This window comes from Tachypleus tridentatus, chromosome 6 (assembly GCF_004210375.1).
Source record: "Tachypleus tridentatus isolate NWPU-2018 chromosome 6, ASM421037v1, whole genome shotgun sequence".
Classification (NCBI taxonomy): domain Eukaryota; kingdom Metazoa; phylum Arthropoda; class Merostomata; order Xiphosura; family Limulidae; genus Tachypleus; species Tachypleus tridentatus.
Window position 1 is genome coordinate 60,793,042 of NC_134830.1, and position 22,129 is coordinate 60,815,170.

Consider the following 22,129-nt stretch of genomic DNA (forward strand, 5'->3'; position numbering starts at 1 on the left):
AGAGTAATGTTTACTATAAATCTCAAGTTACATTATGTATCATGATAAAATTTGGCAAGATTTAAATAAGTGTGACATTCCTTATTCATAAAAAAATCATATTTTAATACAATATTTTTTACCAAAGATATGTCTGTGAATTTATGAAGTCAGGCTGTTTTAGACTTTGAACTAGTCTGAGTACAGGGTTATTTTCGTGTTAAAAATAAAAATACATAACCTCTATGACCTCCTAAATGAATATTAAAAGGTTTTTTTTCTCATGATATTTTGTAAGTTTTCTCTTTTTTCGGTACTCTAACTAGTGAAATCATGTGTAGCGAAAGTTAAATCATGTTTATTTATTAATCAGATGTTAATAATATATCACCTGATAGGCTTGTAGCTCGTGTAATGGTAAATAAAGTACTCAAATAATGAATAAGAAGCTTACTTGTGTACACCATAGAAGAATTTAATTTTTATTCATTTGAGTTTTATGACCTAACTTAATACATTTTTAGCTACTTGTATATATATCAATAAATAATGTGTCTAAAAACAAGACATTTACTACTGACTGTTGCTTGAGAACGTACTTTTAACATACTTTGTTAAGACTACTTTTTTCCACATTATATTAGTTGTCAAAAAAAATAATTTTGTAACCTTAAAATATGCGTTTTCAAATACAAACACTTATTCAAACAATAAAACAGAATGCCCCAAAAGTACTATAATTTACCTGGCTTTTTAACTAACATGTAAATAGATTATAAAAATTTCATTATTTACTGAAGTATGGACTTCATTCTACGCTCAATAAGATATACTTATGAAATGGCATTTTGTACAAGAGTACATTAACATTAGAGTATCATAATCGTATTGTTCACAAAATGATCTTCCTGTTGGCTATACTCATGCAAACATGAGTAAGTATGTAATTTTAAAGGCAAAGCGGATGTAACAAATTTATTATCTCAGAAAATAGAAAACATGAGAATTTCTTATATTAAATTCTGGCCTGTCAATATATTTAGTTGATGTTTCTAGTCAGTGGAAGTTTGAAACCCATATAAGGGAAGAAAGAAACTTGACAAAAAGGAGAATTGAGAACAGAAAGGTATTATGTGACACAGCAAAGTGAGGTAGAGAATTTCTTTAAATATTTTCTTTTTAAGTGAAGAAATTAAAACCTAAATTATAACCTATGTTTTGATATCAAGTTAATTGACATACATTGATAATAAAGTTGTTGAATTAAATGCTGAGTGCAGCTCTGTAAAAGGTGTAAGCTGTACTCACATCAGTGCATATAATTGATGCTCTCTGCTCTGTTGGTTTTATTATTGGCATTAGTAATGCTTGAAAATTATGCCTCACCATCATCATATATCTTTCACTATTAGCTATCCTACCAGGATGAGAATGTTAGCATTTTCTCATGTTAAAACTGTTATATCTTTTAAACTATGGAACAGTTCATTCAGTAAGTTTTATAATGTCACTAAAAGTAGCAATTGTTTTTGTTATTTGAAATGATGTGTGACATTCACATGTTTTTATAACATTTAAAAGACACTTGATGCATTTGATACAAGTTTATTATGTTGTAGTACCTTATATTAATGCTAATTTATATTAATTAGATTGTAAATATCAAATGTGTGCTCTGATTTCAGATGAAACTCAGGAACAAGCTTTAAAAGCTGGAATTACAGATGTCTTGTTGCAGTACCTTTCCAGGTATCACAGTGATGAAGACGTTGCCAGCCACTGTCTTCTTGTCCTCAACTGTCTTGCTGATTATGGTTGGTTGTATACTAGGTGTTTTGAGCGTTGGTTTTTATTATTTTTGAAAGTTACATTACTAATAATTTCAATGTAGCTGAATATTTTTATTACATTTAGAAGATAGGGAAAAACTGTAAGCAAGATTTTTCATGGCTGTCTTAAAAAGGTTTTATTAGTTAGGAGCTTTAGTAAGCACATATAGTTGATGGAAACTGAAATAATTTGAATTTATGTAATTGCTATTACTTTCTAGCAGAATACTACCTAAAGAAGTTTTCTATTTTTTTAATTTTAAAGTAAGGTCTTTTACTCTATACACTAGATTTCAAAGGAATAAGTTATTTTTCCTTTTAGTCATGTACATCAACACAGTCTAATTTCCATCTATATTTTTACTTCTTTCCTTGTTATATATATACTTGCATTTCCTAAAGACAAAAATATGTATAACAGTGATTCCAGTTAGTTTAACATTAATAAAGGGCTCACTGAGATGTGAAATAAAGGCTCAAACATGAAGTGTGTAGTGTTGTTGACCATAGTGAAAAAATTTACAACATGATATTAAAATGATTGTATAAATATATGTTTCTTTACCAACATTTATGGTCTCTGCAAATGTGAAAAGAACTTTTGTACTTGTGTTTTGTTGGTACAAGAGTAAAGAATATGGTAAAAAATAATTCTGTGCATTTATGACTTGTGTGACTAAATGTAGTTTAACATAATTGTATAGTATGTGAACTGGATACTTGTTGGATTATTCTTACATTCATTCAAAATTTAAAATAGAAATATTTATATTATTATTGTAACTAAGCACTATTATAGTTGTGAAAAATCTATTGATAGTTCTTTAATATTTATTATTTATTACAAGTGAAGATGTGTTCATTTATTTGGTGTAAATTTTATTTAACATTCATTTTTTTAAAAAAATTTTAGGCTACTTGTTTACTTAGCATTCAGGCTTTCCTTGCATAGTAATAGTTTGTCTCCAACACTTAAAGACATATAAGGCTCAGTTACGACCCATGTGATTAATGAAATCTGACATAGTTTAAAACTACTGTTATTAACTAATCAGATTTTGTGATTTGTTGTTGAATTTGAGGAAATTTTTATGGTAATTCAGAGATGCTACTCACCTCTGTGCACAACAACGAGCAATTTCTTATGCATGCCACAAGCGTAAGACAAAACAACCACCCCTGCACATGTAAACTTGTATTGCACTATACTACAGCCATTCTCCAGTATGAGGGTAACATATCCTCCATGCATAGTAATCCCCATGAGTTCTAGCATATGAACACAGGCTTGTATTGTGTCTCAGAATGGCTGGTATGGGTATTAACACTTTATTGATAAGGAGAGAACAATGTTTCGACCTTCCTAGGTCATCCTCAGGTTAAAAAAGTATTAATACCTATACCAGTCGTTCTGAGATACATTTTTATTTCAAGTGGGTTTATTGTCATCAAGAGGGACAGGCTTGTATTACATTGACAGTTGGGGATAATATCACCATTATGTACCACATGGTTACTTCCACTCTGTTCTTATATCCACAATTCCTGACCTGATTCTGTAGCTTCAGCTGATCCTCCTCTTGTTTCCATACCTGCTTTTCCTTCTAGTTCCTTCTTTCTGATGTATATCTAGCTGTCCCACTTTTTTCATTGACTTCTTGGATTCAATAGGTATACAAGTTTTTTGTTTTCTCTTTTCCACAGTTTCCTCAATCTTGGGTATCCTTGTTGCATGAGCCTCTTTCACCTTAATCTTGTTTGTTTGTTTTTTTACAGTTAAGGGATCTACTCCTTTTCTTTTTTACTTTATCTACTCATCTTCATTTCTGATAAACTCCTATGTTCATTGTTATTCTCCACTGCCATTTAAATACTTTCCATCACAACCCTATCAGCTTTAGTTGGTCAACTTGTTATATGTCTGTTTTATGTCCTACCCTTAGCTTTCTTCCATTTTGTCCTGGTTGGCTTTGTTGGCCAGGTGGGTTAAGGCATTTGACTCATAATCTGAGGGTCATGGGTTCAAATCCCCGTTGCACCAAACATGTTCGCCCTTTCAGCCATGGGAGCATTATAATATGATGGTCAATCCCACTATTCATTGGTAAAAGAGTAGCCTAAGGGTTGGCAGTGGATGGTGATGACTAGCTGCCTTCCCTCTAGTCATACATTGATAAACTAGGGATGGCTAGCGCAGATAGCCCTCAAGTAGCTTTGCGTGAAAATCAAAACAAACAAACAAGCTCTCCTCCATGAGGTTGGTTGTCAGTGGTCTTGGAAGCAATTTGCTTTTGGAGCATACCTCAGTCCTGGTCCTAGGTGAGCTTTACTCTTCCACTTTGGCTACTGATGGATACTTTTTTCTACAGCCTGTTCAGCTCCTGGAGTTTTTGTACTTTCCCATTCATCTGGTTCATATGTCATAAGACAATGTCTCAACCAAATTTTGTAGTTTCACTCCCTTGTTTTTATCATTCCCACAGAGATGTGGAGTTGTTTGCCAGATATCAGTCTGTCTTACTTAACCAGACTTTGGTCTTCCAATGGTTCCCAGTGGAAAGATTTCTTAATTTGCATTCTATACTCTCTGTTTTGATAAATGATCTGCTTCAGGGTCTCAAACACTTTTTTGCATCCTAATTTGTCTGCTCCTTTGCTTCTTTCAGTTCATTCATAATAACTAAACATCATGTTTTCAGTCCCTTACTTTGACTTGATTAAGGCCCCATTTTGTTTAGTTGGATTTGGTGGAATTTTATTTGCAGCTTACATTCTTGAGGCTTGTTATACCACTGCTTTTTATAAATTTGATCTCTTCTTGTTTCTTCCATTGCAGCTTCTTCTATTTTGACCTCACTTCTTTGAGGTGGCAGATTTAGCTCTCTGTTTCACTAGTCCACTTACACCCTGTGTTTCATTCACTTTGGACACTTTCTCACTTTGTATGTGGACCTGTGGGATTCTTTGTCTTTATGGTGAAGAGGTAATTAGCATTTCTGAAGTTAACATTTTTCTTTCCTTAAAATGTATTTAAGATATATACTCACCTCTATATCCCCACTTCCAACCCATCTTCCCCATATCTAGAGCAGTTAGTTTACCTTGTCAAGAATTTGCCTGTGTTCAGGTGCTAGTGCTCATGGGGATTATACCACACATGGAGGATGAGTTGTACCCTGTTGGTGGATGGCTGTAGTCTAATGATGACTGCATCATATGCTGGCACATTATATATTGACAAATGTAGGGGTGAAAGCTTTTTTAAAAGCTTGTGCCATGTGTAAGAAATTACACAATGATGCAGCACTTTGTGGTGTAGAAAGGTACATATCTGAGATACATGGTTGAGTAAGGAAAATATGATATATGATTAGTCAATATACTTATTGCTTCTATTACATTACTTTCTTTAGATTTATGCTCATAATAACAACAGTGACATTGACTGTAACATTTTATGAAGTGTCATTTTTGTGAAATCATAAGTACTATTTTATATAATTCTTTTACTTACAGTAGTGGGTAGCATCAGTTGCAAATGTATCTGTAAGGTATATATTTGTTAAAGTTTCATAATTGGTTAAGAACTAGAGGAAAATCTACTGTATTGGGATGAATTTAATAAACACCTGGTACTCCTTAAAATATATTTTTAAAATAAAAGCTTGCTGTAATGTTAAGAGTTTTTATGATGTTCAGTTACAAAAGTCCCATTCTGGTTCTTTAAAAACAAATGTAAAGAATATTTTGTTGTTTTTTTAACAGATATTGGCAGAGAAACATTGGTTGAAAGGACTTCATTATCATACTTGCTTGAAATTTTGGATAAGAATTTAACATCAGAAGTCTTGGAAACACTGTTAGAACTTTTTGGCAACTTACTTGAAAATGGTAAATTAATAAGTTACTACTCTTTTGTGTACAGAATTGTTGTTATAAGTACTTAATTCATAAAACTTCAAATCTGATCCGTAGTCAATGTCCTGGAAGTGGCATTTGTATTACAAACTCTGATATTGGTTCCTATTGTTCTGCAGGCTGTTTCAGCATATATTTTTAAAAAAGAAAAATTCAAATTTTCATTTGCTTTATCGTAACAGAAACCTTTTTATTTCTTTGACTACAAAATTTACATTTTGTAGGAACTCCAGTTTTATGTAGCTAATGACAGGTCAAACTTAACAAGTAAACAACATATAAACAGAAATTACATTTGCTAGTTTTATATTTGTATCACTTCATTAAAGACAAAATTTTAGTATTTCATTACACTGAACTATCACTTGCTGACTAGGGCTGCGACGATTACGGACTTTTGTAACCGGTTAATCTTTGCCTCATAACTGAACCATAACCGGTTAATCGTACTATATTGCCCAGCCCTCAAAAGTTCGCTCCTGTCTTGGAAAAAGAACAATTTTTCTGACACCAACAGAAGAGGAGAGACCCAGATGATCCCCCCGCCAGAAGTTTGCTGTGTATTATGCGAAATTGCGAACTACAGATCCATGAACTTTTTTGCTGGACTGTCCTCAGTGTCCTGACCAGGTGGCAGACTACTGGAAAAAAATCTTAGATTAACCGGTTAGGAAATCCGTAACCGTTAAGAGCAGTAATCGAACCGTAACCGGTTAATCGTGTAATCATCACAGACTGACAGCAACAGAAAAACCAACTACATCATGCACTGGTTACTGGACACTAATTAACAGACCAACACACTCATTAGCCAAATCTAATTTACTCTTTATATCTGACTAAAACTGTGTTAAGACATTAGAGGAAATTTCAAATGTTGAACTGTGCACTTATCATGTAAAGTTAAATTTCCATCACACTAAACAATAATACAAATGTTTAACTTAAAAACACAGTCTACAACACTGCCATCTCCATAAATTTTGAATTCTTGAACATTTCTGTTACATAAAGAAAACAACAGTACATTAAACTTGCATAATTAGCAGTAAAGTAACTTTGACAATTAACAGCATAAATATTAATAAATATTAACAATACCATTGTTAAATCATTAACTGAATGTGTGAAACAAAATATAATCAAAATTTTGATTAACTAAAATAGCCAGTCTTTCTTTACTTACCAAATCTTTTTGGTGGATTTTATTTCATAGATCCAAAGGTTATCATGCTGGAAGACCTTTGTTTCAGATAACTTGTATGTCTGGATTCTTCTGTGTTGCATTTTAGTTTCCTTGTTTGTATTATTTTGTAATCCCATCCTCGATGTTAATGTCAGTTCAAACTCTTTGTATTTAGTTGTCATTTAATACACAGACATTTCTTGACCATAAAATGTGAAAGACTTTGAAGCAAGTTTAACCTGATACCTGTGTTTCTTCATAAATTCTATTCTCAGTATATATGCCAGTTACCCACAGAGAAACTTCTCACAGTGAGAATGACTTTTTTTACTGGAAATATATACCAGTGTATTGTTTGCATCAGTTCATCTCTTGAGGCAGTTTCCTAGCTTTTTTACATGATGAGGTCAAAAACTGTTCCATAAATGGGGCTTCTCATCAATAATCTGATTACTTGTAGGCTGATCTCTTTTTAAATAATGCACTTCTTATCTCAATTGGAGGGAAACGGAGTATTTTTAGCTTCATGGTATTATCTCCTTGGTTTATCACACTCTTGGATGTAATGTAATATTTTCTGCACTTAAAGCAGTTTCTTTTGCTGTCATTCTTTGAGAATAGTTTTTATTTCGTAATGACTTTTATCTGTAGTTCATGACAATATGCTCTTTTAAGTTGCCATTGAAATACTTGCTGTTATGTGATTTACTTCATTTTTTTCTGTGTAAAAATATATCTTTTATTATTTGATAATTGTATAACTTTGAATGGTGTCATTAGTTGCTTGTCCAACTCCATGTAGTTGAAGTTATGGTTTTTACTGCACAACTCCCTTTAAATTTGTTCACCTACTTTGCTTTAGCCTATCTTTCATATACTCATTCCTTATGAAATTTATGAACATGTTGGATGGTGGTACATCCATCATTTCATATGAGGTAACTGGACAGGCCTTTCTAATTTTTCAGCAGTTTTGACTTAGAAGGAAACTTCCATCTGATGTGGTATACTGACTCCATTTGATAAGGCAGTGACTAATGCCTGATAGTTGTATGACTCTCTTTAATGTTTTTGAAGCTGGTTTTTTTTAAATATTCATAAGATGACTAGCCCATTTACTGCTCTGTCCATCTGCCTTGTAAGGTATTTCAAACTGTACCTGGTATGCTTCACAGGATATGTTTTACAGTATAATATACTGATTTCTTGATTGAATAATGTTTTTGTACTGGGCTAATAAATTCCATAACTTGATAAAATAGTGAAAAAGTAGCTGAAGAAAGTCCTACAGCTATAAGTGACACAAAAGTAGTAGTAACAAGTACAGACCAGATAGCTTTTCCAATTTCATATTACATAGTTTTATGTGTTTGGGATAGGAATTCTCAGATTGGAATGCACAGAGAAGTGTGGCTGGTTTGGTTCTTACACTTGCCAATTTCTAAATGTTCCGTCCTTCAGTGTGATATCCTTTTTTACATCGATACCACAATCCTTCTGTGCTTCATTGGTGTTTTTTGTACATTTTTTTCTTTTGCTAATGTTTTTGTTATGGACATTTTCTTTGACTTTCTTGGTTTTGTCTTTGAACAAATAGATATTTTTCTCATAATTCTTCCATAAATATCATGTTTTGTTCTTGTTAGTTTTTAACTTGTTTCTTTCTTACCTCTAGTTTTCTCTTGCTTTCCTCTCTATTGTCTTTCCACATTTTCAGCAAAGTTTTGAGCTGATATGCTCATCTTGATGTGCAGGTTTAAGATATTAAATATGTGAGTGTTTTTAAAACTAAAAAAAATAATATTTTTGAAAAAATATCAAATGAGTTTTGACACAGGGTGTTATTTGCTCTTCATTGGAGATGACAAGACTTTAATAGCTGAATCTTGAGTATCTGATGTGTTCTAGAGGCAGATCTCAAGTTAAAATAGTCTTTAAAGAGATATTAGTAAGTATATTATTGAGTAAAATAAGACAGTAAAAGTCATACATGATTGAAAACCTATTTAAAAGTGACTTTGGAAAGTACAGGCATTTCTGTATTTATGAATTAAAGGCATGGGTAATGAATACATATAACATCAATTTTTAAATTATTTGTATCAGCATAATATATTAAAATAAGCACATTTTACGTACAGATTGATGGAAAAAAGTTACAAATCATAATTATGGTGTATTAATACACTACAGGAATGTAATCACACATTTCTGTATTAAAATTCTCAGTAGTTATATTTATGCACATTAAATCAACATTTTAATAACCATCTAAGTTATATTTCTATATTTAATAATCTGCCTTGGTTAGAAGTACTGTAAAAGAAACACTTTGATGTGTTAGTCAAAGATTCCTGTTTATATGTCCAACTGGGAAGAATTTATGAGAGCATTCTGTGGATTTTTTTATAATATAGTAATTGGTGTATTTATTTTTAAATATAAACATTCTACTATATTTCTGTGACTAGTTACCAAAAAGTCATTGAAATCAAATTGATATAGTGTTAAAAAGATGTGCCAAATGATAAAACTGAGTGTATGGTCAAATAAAATGGTTTTAATTTCACTGTGGAATGTAATTTTATTCTTCAGTTGGTATTTCAATTCCATTTCATTTAGCTAAATAGCTTCAAAAGTAATTTAAACTGTAACATTCATAATTTTGTGTGTGTTACAGTTTGAAAGTTTGAAGCTATTGTACTTTTGATTACTCGTAATGATTGACATACTTTCATTTTGTATGTGAAAGATAATGTGAAACTACAGTTGGCAGAATTAGGATTCTGTGAACGACTTCTAGCACTGATGAAGAAATGTCAAGATGGAGATTACAATGAAGAAAGTCATAATATTCTTAAGACCTTGTGTGATTTGACTGTATTGATCTTAACAGGAGGTAGGACCTGCTTATTATAATTGTAAGAAAACCATGCTATATTTTATTATGGCATACAATAATTATATATGCATATTACCAGCTTTGTACATTGAAAATTCATTGTTAGGCCTGAATTAGAGTGAATTGTAATATTGGTATGATTTTATCAAGTTTGTATACCTAAACTGAAATTTTCCTTAATTTTCAGTATTTTAAAAACAGCTGTTGACAATTCAAGGTTAAAAATAAAAATTATTTCCTTGCCTTTTATTACTACAAGTATTTCATAAGTGTGTAAACAAATATTTGTTTTAATAAAGTTCATTTATATCAGGCCATCCCTTAAGTAATGCCTGATTTCAGGTTCAGAAAGAGAAGGGATTTCAAATGCTTGTAATGTTATTTAACCAATAATGTATGTTCAGTCATTATTAATTACATCCTGTCAACGATTCACAAGCTTCTGAATGCCACTTCTATAAAATTTTTGGGGTTTAGAGGAAAAGAATGTAGAGAGGGTAGTTTTGACATCTTTATGTGTTCCAAGTTCTTTTCCATCAACATAGTTCTGCAGACTTCATAATAGATGATAATCAGATAAGGCAAGGGAGAATAAGGAGGATGTGGAAGTTTTTCCCAGTCTAGCTCTTTAATCTTTGCAGATGTGATCCTTGCTGTATGAGGCTGTGCATTATCCTGGTGTAACACAACACCTTTAGGATTGATTAAAGCAGGCCTCTTTTCTTTCAGTGCAACTTTTAAGCACTCTAACTGTTGACATTAAAAGTTTGTTGTAATCGTTACATTGAGCGGCTGCAACTCAAAGTGGATCACATCAACAATATCCCACCAAATGCTTAACAAGACTTTCCTAGGGTGGATATCCATTTTGGGCTGTGCTTTAGCCAATTTACCTACACTGAGCCATTGTCTGTGGCACTTAAACATTTTTATATTATATCCATTTTTCATTTCTGGTCACTAACCTGTCCAAGAAAGGTGAGTTACGTTCAAGAGAGTGCAGGGAAGTGCAAATGTCCACCTTTGCTCTAAGATTGGCTTCTTTCAAATCATGGGGGACCTATTTTCCAAGTTTTGATACCTTTCCAAGCTGTTATAGATGATTGTGAACTGTTGAATGGGTTGAATTAAGCATCTGTGCTAGATCTTCAACTGTTACAGCACAATCTTCATCAAGTACAGCCAGTAGCAACTCATCATTAAACTAAACAGGACGACCTATACTTGGTGCATCACTTAAGCTGTAGTCACCTGATCTGAACTTCTGAAACCACCCTCGACATTTTCTTTCCTTGAGAGACTCCGCACCATAAACAACTTGAATGTTTCGTGCAGTTTCTACTACACTATTGCCTTTTTTAAGCTCATAAAGCATTGCATACCTAATGTACTCCTCAGACACATCCATCTTCATAAGGGTTTATTTGATCAATGATCTCAAAAAGTGTAGTTGGGGTAGTTTCTTTTATTTGTCTGAATATTTTTATACACGTCCTACTACATATTTTAGCCATTAAAACCTTCTACAAAGACAGAAATGATGATGCACTTTCTGTATTAAATTTTCCAACATTACTTATGGGATTACCCAATACTTTGTTCAGTGAAATGAGTAAATGTGGTCAATAAGCATTGTCTACAGAGTTTTTCTAATACCTGTATTCATTTAAACACATTTTAGGTTTTTTAAAACACATTATGCTGAGCTTATTGTAAAATTTTGAATAAGTTTATTCTCTTAATCATGATTTATTAAAATAAAACAATAAATTAATAACCTTCAACTGAAACTGGAAAGCACAAAAATAATTTATTTATGATTAAATAAATAGAATAATAAAATATTAGTAGCTGTTAAGAACAGACTTGCCCTAAAATGACTATAGATATGTTTTGGTGTCTATGACCCCATCTTCAGGAATAATGTAAAAGCAAGTTTGGGACTTATATACCTACATTATCATATACATACCAAACCATCGTCTAAGGTTAAACTACCTAAAGTTACAACGCATCTGTTCAGTAATGTATTAAATAATAATATCTAAACCTGGTCCAGCTTCCTTGTTTAATACGACATTTTTATTTTTTCAATTTTACTAGTTTCTCTAATGTTTAGTTGTGTTTGTGATGTGAAAGTAGAGTTAAGTTTCATAAAACATTTTGTCACATATAAAGGATACACACCTGAAATCACTGATAGGTTGCATCATAAACACTTCAATAAATTAAGAATGTTAACATGTACAAGTTTAGAGGGAAAATATAAAGTAGATAAGATGAAACTTTGTTTACCCATGCTTAAGGCTTATCTACAAGAATAGGTAATATAATGAAAAAAACCGTAGAATATAGTGTAACATTCTCTCCACTTTGTGAATTAAATAGTCTTATGAATATAAAAGATAGATTAGAAGGAACTGATAAATGTGGGATATATAAAATTAATTTTACTTGTAGTCTAGTTTATACTGGCTAAATGTGTAGAAATGTAAAATGCAGGATTAAGGAACATAATAAACAGGATAGTGAATTAGGAAGTAAATTAATTGGTATTGGCAGAAATATCTCACATTATAAATAACATGAAGTTGATAAAGCAGTTAAAATTTAAAACACAATTGAATATTAAAGAAAATACTTATTTTAAACAAACAACAAAATATTTCATGTTAAACAAGGAAGTTGGTTCATGTCTAGAAATAATAGAGTACTAGACAGATGCATTGTAAGTCTGGGAGATTTGAGTCTAGATAGCATTTTGGTATGTAAATAACTATGTAGGTATATAAGTCTCAACCCTGCTTTTACCATTATTCCTGAAGATGGTGTCATAGACACCAAAACATATCTAGAGTTATTTTAAGGCAAGTCTGTTTATAATAACTGTTTATTATGTGAGATTTAATGTTGTATTCCTTTTAATTGTACATAGATGTTTTATACAAGTGTTGTTTTTAAATTATCATGATAGTTAATGAAAATAGTTATTGGGAAAAAACAAAACAGTCAGAAACTTCATGCTGTACTAAGTTCAAATTTTACAGTGCAAAAGAATGTTCTGCTCAAATATTATTGTAAAGTTTAAGATATAAACAACTACAATTTATCAAGCTATTAATTTACAGAGTCAGATCAGTGAAGTTTCATGTACTTTTCAGCTTTTGCTAAAAGAATCTGCTGGTCTGTTTAAGAGAAATTACATATATCAACTATGAAATTATTTCTCTTCTTTATCTTTAACATTTAAGTTTTCATTTTGAATATACATGTTATTCTATTTAATTAGATCATTATCTATGTATGACTTATTGTTACTATTATTTTACTTATTTGCTGATTAGATCAACAAACATTGTTTGTGTGTGTGTGTGATAATATATTATTTCATTTCATGTAGGTTTAAAAAAGTTCTTTATCATAGGATAATTTTTGCTCGCCTCACTTCTCTGGTAAATTTGTTCACTTGCACCAAACATTCATAGCACCATTATTCCGGACCTACTAATGCAAATGAATTAAAAGTAACCCTGTTTTATAAAACATTTTGTGGATTATTATCATTAAGGCACAAAATATTTAAGTTTTCCATTTATTTTTCTTTCTGTATCATTTTACTTTACAAGTTTAAAATGAAAAAAAAAGTAAATTTTATTTCTATCAGATGACAGTATGGAGAAATTATATGGTGGAAGAACAACAGAGGTTTACAAACAAACCATGAATTGGATTTGTTCAAATGATGAAAATCTTCAGATTGGTGGAGCACTGGCTGCTGGAAACTTTGCCAGAAAAGGTTGAAAATTTCTCATAAATTCACTGTACATGCAAAATAAAAAAAAACAAATCTTAGCAGACAGTACTTCCATAAAATAACACATGCAGTAGAAGATATTAAAGTATTATATATACCATGTTTATCAAAGTAGATACTACACTGTTTATAAAGAAAATAAAAGTTTTGAGACTGCATGACTAGGCAAAGAAGAAACTTTATTACTACTGTATGATGTTTCAACCAGATTTTTGCATCTTCAAGTATTAAGTGTGATAAATTATAATGTAATTTTCTGGTATTGATGAAGTAATTCATGATGTTTTTGGTTATCCAGATGTATGTATAAAATCTAAAAAAAATGATTTCACATCCTTCATGTGCAAAATTTCATAAGGCTTAGCAAGCTAAGAAAAACAGCAATGAGTACAAAGATCATAACTAGAAGAGACAATTGTGTGCTTTGTTTTTTTATTTAGTGTTCTATGTTGTAAAAAAATAACTAAGTGCTTGTCTGTAAATAGTAATAATATATATATATGTACAGTTTATAATTTGAAATGTGAGTCTATTTTACAAAACACAGCTAAGACAGGTTACTTTGAAAAATCTAACATGCAGTAACATGAGTGCATATGCACCTTGCCATTGTAACTTCTGTATTATCAGCCTTGCATGGTTGAAAGGTCATTATAGTGAAAATAATAAATATATAAAGTTATGAGATTTATGCTATTTAGTATAAACATTTATTTTTCATTTTATAATCTGTATCATTCTAGAATGATATAATTTATATTACTTTCCTAATTGTATGGGATGGTTATGAGATTGTTGAAATCAACTGAACCCATACAGAGATTTATTAATGAAAATAATATAAAATGTAAGTTGTTTTTTATAAGAAATGTTTGATGAAACTATCTGGACAGTACAGGCATTTCACTTTTGAAATTTGAAATTTAAAATTTTCTGATGCATAAAAGTATTTTTAAATCTTAAATTACTTTGCATGTCATATAAGCAACATATCAAAATAAAAAAGGTATGAAAAAACATTGTTTAACAAACCTTACGATTATTTAAAAAAAATATTTAGCATATGAAAGTCTTGTAATATTTACTGATAATCTGCTAATTTCTGTGAATGTATACCTATTATGTTTAAAAGTAATAGAATGAATACTATAACATGTACAAAATGGTTATGAGGTTGGTTCCAGAGACCAAGCCCATACTGAAAAAGATAAATAATAGCTAATTCAAACCTAAACAATAATCACAACTGTGTTGCATACTCATTTAATATTATTTACTGAATCACTATATTTGTATTTAATGCTATTAAAAATAAGTAAAATCAATTAGATTAATATTTTTATTGTTGTTTTTTAGATGAACACTGTATTCAGATGATGAAGGACCATGTTCCAAAAGATTTGATAGAACTACTTAAGAAACACTGTGGAAAAGATGGAGATATAAGACTTCAACATGCTGTCCTCTCAGCTCTTAAAAATCTGGCAATTCCAAGTTAGTAAATTTCTGTTCCTTGATTTTGAGTATATTATTTTCAGTTTTTCTAGCATTTTTTAACCTGCTAATAAAATTATTATATTTGTAGTTTTACTGTAGCAGACATATTTGTTTTAATTTTGTATTTCTGTTTTAATTAGTGACTGTACAGCTACTTAATATTGAAGGTGATGCTGTAACAGTACTAATGTTATAATTTTATAACTATTTAATAGTAATATCAGTGACTGTATTGTTATGTAGTAGTAGTGTCAAAACACTTTAATTACTTTGTAGTAGTTGAAGTTTCTATAGGTACATATTGCACTATGTAAAAAAATTTTTACTTTTTCTTGTTCTTGAGCAGAAAGTGTTGTTTTCTAATTGCTTATGTCTAAAGTAAATGAAAAAGACCTATTTTTCTCTTCAAACTTTGCTCTTATGACCTTGGAGCACATAACAAAAACATGATGGGAGACTATATTTGGTGGCTGATACGTGAAAGTGATTTACATTACAGTCGTAAGTTTTGAAAAGCTACTCACTTCTAAACATTTTTGTATAACTTTATTATAAATACATGTAAATCTTGATTCATATGTTGTTTTATTCAGACCTTATGTAAATGAAAATGTACATATTTGCCCGTTTTTACATAGAAAATAGGTTAATTTCTAAATTTCATTATTCAGGTCACAAAAGCAAAGTTTGAAGGGAATAATGGCCATTTTCTGTACTTTTACAACACAAGCAATTAAGAATAACACATACTATCCAGGAACAAAATTTGTGTTACATAGTGTTAATGAACATATCAATTAAATTATTTTTACTTTTATCTTGTTATAAGTCACAGAAGATCTATGTGCTGTTTATAATTGCCTCTATGTATCATATAGAATTTCATTGTGTGCCTAATCTATGGAATTTTTTTGAAAATTGAGAGAGTTTAAGTTTTTTTTTTCATTTGAAATTTATATAAAGATTTTTGTGATTTATGACTGTTCAAATAAGTATCTAGTTGTCAAATAAATCACTTGTATATAAGAACAAGTTATCAGAAGCCTTTGAATGTTACAATATTTCAAGCAGCTTTACATACATTACAGGAAAGAGATGTAACTATGCTCTAAAGATATTTAATTATTTTTCAGTGAACTAATTCAAATTTCTATTTCTATAGTGGAGAACAAGGCAGTATTAGTAGAACTTGGTGTTGTAGACCATTTACTGAAGATGACTGAAGTGGAAACATATCCTGTTGTCTTTAAACTACTCGGAACTCTTCGAATGCTTGTGGATAAACAAGGTGCACTGTGGTTAAGTGACTCAAGAAGAACTTTACCTTTCCAAAAATATATCTCGTAGTTTAGTTTTGACAATTTCTTTCTTATGGAAATTTGTGGAAAGTTACATAAGAACTACCTACACTAGCCATTTCTAATTTTTGTACTTGAACCATGGACCCTTATATTCACAGTCTGACATTTTATCCACTAGGTCATACTTGACCAAATTTTGAATGTTAAGGATATTCTGGTTCTTTATTTCTAACAGCAACTATAAGATATTTCTATGGTTTGCTTATATATATATACATGTTCTAATTAAGAAGTTAGCATGAGGATCACATAGAAAAGTTCTTATGGTTTTTAAACAAGGTCTAAAACTCAAATAGCTCACTATTATTCTTCAGGAGAATAATAGAAGAACATATATATGTCTTAATGAAACCTTGTATTTTCAAAGCATTTATCAATGCATTTAGTAAATTAATTGTATCCAGCATATGACTGATTAATTTTCATTTAGTGATTTAAAGCTTTTTCATGGACTGTGTTGTCAATATGGCAAGTAGTTTGTATGGCTTGTAAAATCATTTGCCCTTTAAAATTCTCAAACAGATTGCAATTAGAAACTGGAAGAGAACCTGTTTATGTTAGCTTATGTTTAATGTAGAATTTGGTAATTATTATTACATTTTTTCATGTTAATTTTTTTAAATTTAATATTCTCTGCTTAATGATCATTTATATTTAACTTGAATCAAAAAACTTTTAAAGTGGTCAGGCTACTGTTTAAAAACTGAGTTTTGTAACATGTAGATATGTATCAGACCATTCCTTAAGTAATGACTGATTTTAGGTTCAGAAAAAGAGAGAGGATTTCAAATGCTCTTAATGTTATTTAATCAGTAATGTGTGTTCCATTATTACTAATTACTTCGTGGCAACGATTCACATGTTTCTAAATGCCACTTCTATAAAATTTCTGGAGGAAAAGAATATAGAGAGGGTAGTTTTGACATCTTTGTGTTCCAAGATCTTTTTCCATCAACATAGTTCTGCAGAGTTTGGAATAGATGATAACCAGTTGGGGCAAGGTCTGGAGAATAAGGAGGATGTGGAATTTTTCTCAATCTAGTTCTTCAATCTGTGCAGATGTAATTCATCCTCTATGGGGCTGTGCATTATCCTGGTGTTACATGACATCTTTACGGTTGATCAAAACAGTTTTCATTTGCTGTCACTAACCTGTCCAAATAAAGTGACTTACGTTCACGTGAGTGCAGAGAACTGTAAATGTCCACTCTTGCTCTAAGGTTGGCTTCTGTCAAATCATGGGGGACCTATTTTCCAAGTTTTGAAACCTTTTTACGTTCTTGCAGATGACTATGAACTGTTGAATGGATTGAATTAAGCTTCTCTACTCATTCTCCAACTGTTATAGCACAATCTTCATCAAGTGCAGCCAGTAGCAAGTCATTATTAAACTCAACAGAACGACCTGAACATGGCTCATCACTTAAGCTGTAGTTACCTGATCTGAACTTCTGAAACCACCCTCGACATTTTCTTTCCTTGAGAGACTCCGCACCATAAACACCTTGAATGTTTCGTGCAGTTTCTACTACACTATTGCCTTTTTTAAGCTCATAAAGCATTGCATACCTAATGTGCTCCTCAGACACATCCATCTTCATAAGGGTTTATTTGATTAATGATGTGAAAAAGTGGAGTTGGGTTAGTTTCTTTTATTTGTTTGAACATTTTTATACACATCCTACTACATATTTTATTCATTAAAGCTTTCTACAAAGACAGACATGATGATGCACTTTCTGTATTAAATTATCAGACATTACTTATGGGATGACCTGATATTTAAATGTCTGTGTGCATCACATTTCAAAAGTTTCATCCTACCAATGTGAACATGAATATTGTGTACAAAGTTGTGATGACATCATTATCATACTGCCTGGAAATAATTTCAATCTCTCAAAACCATATTCAAGCAGTTCTGAATAATTTATTGCAAAGTATAAATCTTTCACATGTTAAATTCATATATTCAGTGATATGCTTATCGCATTTACTTCTAAACAGTAGAAGTGACTTTGAAATGTGGTATGTGTGTATGAGAAAACTATTTATTGGTTAGTTTAGTAATTATTAACCTAAGCAGTTGTTGTTGTTTCCGAGTTAATACGTATTACTAAAAGAAAAAAAAATCATCTTTGTTAAGATTCACTTAATATTGTATTAATTATACTTTATTAATATGTTATGAAACTAAATGTAGACTGAACTCTCTCTGAATAAAAGGTAGAATGTGGTGTGGCTTGTCCTTAATAATTATTTATAAAATCTAAAAATCACTTTTTCCTTCTTTGTGTAATATGAATAAAATCTGTTTCAGGTTTCCTAGGTTTATGGTCAGGAATCCTTGTCATATTTTTGTGAACTGACTATATATTTTACTATACTATAGATAATGTGGCCAGGAGAATTGGAGTGGATTCTACTTTTATTCAGCAACTTGTAAAATGGGGTTACACTGAAGACCACCCTGGAGTGAGAGGTGATTTTGCATGTTATATTATAATGTTGGATGAATGAGGAAATATTCCTTAGCTGATGAGTGTTATTTTGATGGTCAAGGCTATAGATTGAGCAGCTCACATTTTATTTACTAAACTTATATCAGTGCTTGTATGTGGTAAAAATAGAACACTTAAACATTACTCAAGAGAGAGTGATTAATACCAAAAATCACATGGTTTTCTATTGCTCACATTTATTTACTGTGGTTTCTATGGAAATTTTCAAGCATGTCTTAGCTTCTCAGCTGTTATAATTTAATGGTGATGTGCATTTATATTATGATATGAATATTCTTTGTTGTGTTATAATATTATAGCTAGTGCATAGCTCATCACAAATGATGGGGCTAGTAGTATCACCCCTCTCCCATAATACACCCAGCATCACATTTCATCGCTGACTGAAATAAATAAATTTTGCAAAATCAATCTTGACTAACAAAGAGGCAGAAAAGTGCGGTCAAACTTTGGTGAAGTCCCTTGTGAGCCAATCAAAATTAAGATCATTCATGTATTCATTGTATATTGACAGAATAATTATTGGTAAAAATCAGTTACATTAACAACTTCTATTATATAGAAAAGTTAGTGCATATTGGTAACACCACGTTTCAACAATGATATGTTGCTTAGTAACAAAAGTATAACCTAATATTATTGTTAGTCTATGTACTGAAAGTATAAAATGAAATGTATAGACAATAAAACAGAATTGTTTTATTTCTTAATTTAAAGTCTGCACTAATTAAAGATATTTGTTTTTTATTAAAAACCTGTGATATAACAGAAAATAGCTTAAGTAAGAAATTATTTAAGTTTAAAACTGAATCAGTATTTTTACATTCATGAAAGATTTTATGCACTTGGCTCCAGCCTAGGTGATCCCACACTACATCTTTACTTTAGTATTATTATACCAACAGTCAATACACTTATAAGGTTACACACACATCCATTCAAGGCCTTCTTGCACCCTGCCACTAAAATCACAATGGGCAGATAGTAACTGAACTATTCAATCTGGGTAAATGCATTTTGGCTTTTCTGATTATTCTTATTTCAAGAAATTAAGGGAGAAGTCAAGCATAGTGTAATGTGAAAAACATCGGCTTTTAAATAGGTTAGATTATCTTATTAAATTTGAATGCAGAAAGTAAATTATTTCATAACATTAAACATGTTTCCACAGTTTGCCTGTCTGTGGTAAGTAAGAAGTCAAGATTCATGCTGTATATAAATTTAAATGTGAATTGTATTATGGGTATAAATGTTCATGGGAACCATTTTACATAAAAGTGGTTCAACAGAAAACAGGAAATGCTAGTAGATCCTCACTTTTTAACAGGCATGCAAAAAAAATTAGTGTTTGGTATTAATCACTGTACCTGTTCTCCATTATACTTTAATTAATTAATGGAACTGTTAATACATGTTGAGAACTTTTCAGTTTACATTAATGATATTGGAAGTTTTCATCTTAATTTATATGCTCCAAGTACAGATAAATACAGTGGCAAAATAATATTACTAAGGTAAACAAGCTGAGGCATTTGTCCTAACTCTGGGGGCTTAAAATTAAATGCATGGCTTGAACTGATAAATTAAATTCAGAATTTATATTTATATGCATTATTTATTTTATGAATACTTTATTTCTGGAATTGTAATTATTTTACTGTATTACTTTTACTAACCCCTGTCTTCAGCCCGAAGTATTTCTTGATAGTCAGCTTTAGAAGTTCTTTTTCTTCCCTCATCTAAAGTAAATAGATTTCATGGTGATCCTACACTTGAACACCCAACATAGAATTAACCATGTGATAAAGAATGGGTTTCCAGATGTACAGTTATGACAGAAAGTGTTCGTACCCCTGGGTCCCGAGTAGTTTTTTGCTCATAACTTAAAAAGTATTAAGATTAGGCTAATAGAAGTATGGTATATTGTAAATATTATACTAACACACATCTACATAAATTTTTATGTAAATGGAACAACAAATAAACTGTTTATAAACAAATAACCAAACATAGGAGGGGCAGAAAGTGTTCGTGTGTCTACTTTAATGGTCAGTTGTGTAGCTTTCAGGTTAATTACTTGTTGAAATCTCTACTCATGCCAAACGTTTTCAATTGGTTTGAGATCGGGTGACTGCGATGGCCACTCCAGAATGCTTATATGGTTCCTCTGCATCCAGGATTGCACATATTTCGATGTGTGCTTAGGGTCATTGTCGTGCTGTAAGATCCAACGACGCCCAAGCTGCAAGTTCCGAGCATCATTCTTGATATAAGTGCCTAATATATCAACGTACTCTTCTTCTTTTATGATTCCTTTGATGCGGTGAAGGCTGCCTACACCAGAAGAGCTGAAGGAATCCCATAGCATGATCGAGCCACCTCCATGTTTAACTGTAGGGACGGTGTTCTGTGGAAGATTTCGTTCCCCCTTTTTACGGAAAATATAGCGAACATCATTGTGGCCGAAAAGCTCGATTTTAGTCTGACCAAAGAATACTCTTCCAATAGGCAAAGGGATTATCTACATGCTTTTTTGCATACCTCAATTGTGCTTCTAAATGAACAGACTTTAAATATGGAGTTCTGTGAGGACGGCATGCTTTGAACACAGAAGAGCGTAACATGTTCATAACTGTAGAAGTGCTTTCTTCAACCTAGTTTCCCTAACCAATTTCTGTATGTCGTTATGTGTTAAACGAGGGTTCCTACTAACTTCTCTGAGAACCTTTCTCTTGGTTCTCTCTGTAATTTGGGTGGAGCATCCAGAACGAGGGAGGTTAGCAGTTGATTCTGTAAGCTTAAACTTGGCAATTATGCTTTGAACAGTAGAATTCAGCTCATTACATTGTGTAGCAATACCAGAAAGAGACACACAAAACTTGTATTTTACAATAATTTGGTTTTTTAAATCACTGGACAGTTGTTTCCTGTTCTCCATGATGACCAAGCAGATAAAGACAGAGGCGGTGCTAAATTGCTGGAAGTGCATTTTTTGCTGGCTAAATTCCAATAATTATGAACCAAGTGTCTAGTTCTGGAATGGTATAATGTAGTTTATTCACCAAACTAAACAAAATTTTTACGGGAATATCAATTTTTCACAGGTTCTGAACTGTACGAA

General features: G+C 31.2%; 1 protein-coding gene across 6 annotated transcripts in view; it reads left to right on the forward strand.

Annotated features, from left to right (window-relative positions):
• Nucleotides 1–22,129, forward strand: part of LOC143252646 (rap1 GTPase-GDP dissociation stimulator 1-like) — a 126,937-nt gene that overhangs the window by 97,965 nt on the left and 6,843 nt on the right. For all 6 annotated transcript variants that reach the window (XM_076505117.1, XM_076505118.1, XM_076505116.1 and 3 more), the window contains 7 exons: nucleotides 1,665–1,793; nucleotides 5,574–5,699; nucleotides 9,665–9,811; nucleotides 13,479–13,610; nucleotides 14,985–15,122; nucleotides 16,288–16,413; nucleotides 18,879–18,968. In XM_076505117.1, coding sequence (XP_076361232.1) covers nucleotides 1,665–1,793; nucleotides 5,574–5,699; nucleotides 9,665–9,811; nucleotides 13,479–13,610; nucleotides 14,985–15,122; nucleotides 16,288–16,413; nucleotides 18,879–18,968 — 888 coding nt within the window. The remainder of the gene's footprint in view (nucleotides 1–1,664; nucleotides 1,794–5,573; nucleotides 5,700–9,664; nucleotides 9,812–13,478; nucleotides 13,611–14,984; nucleotides 15,123–16,287; nucleotides 16,414–18,878; nucleotides 18,969–22,129) is intronic.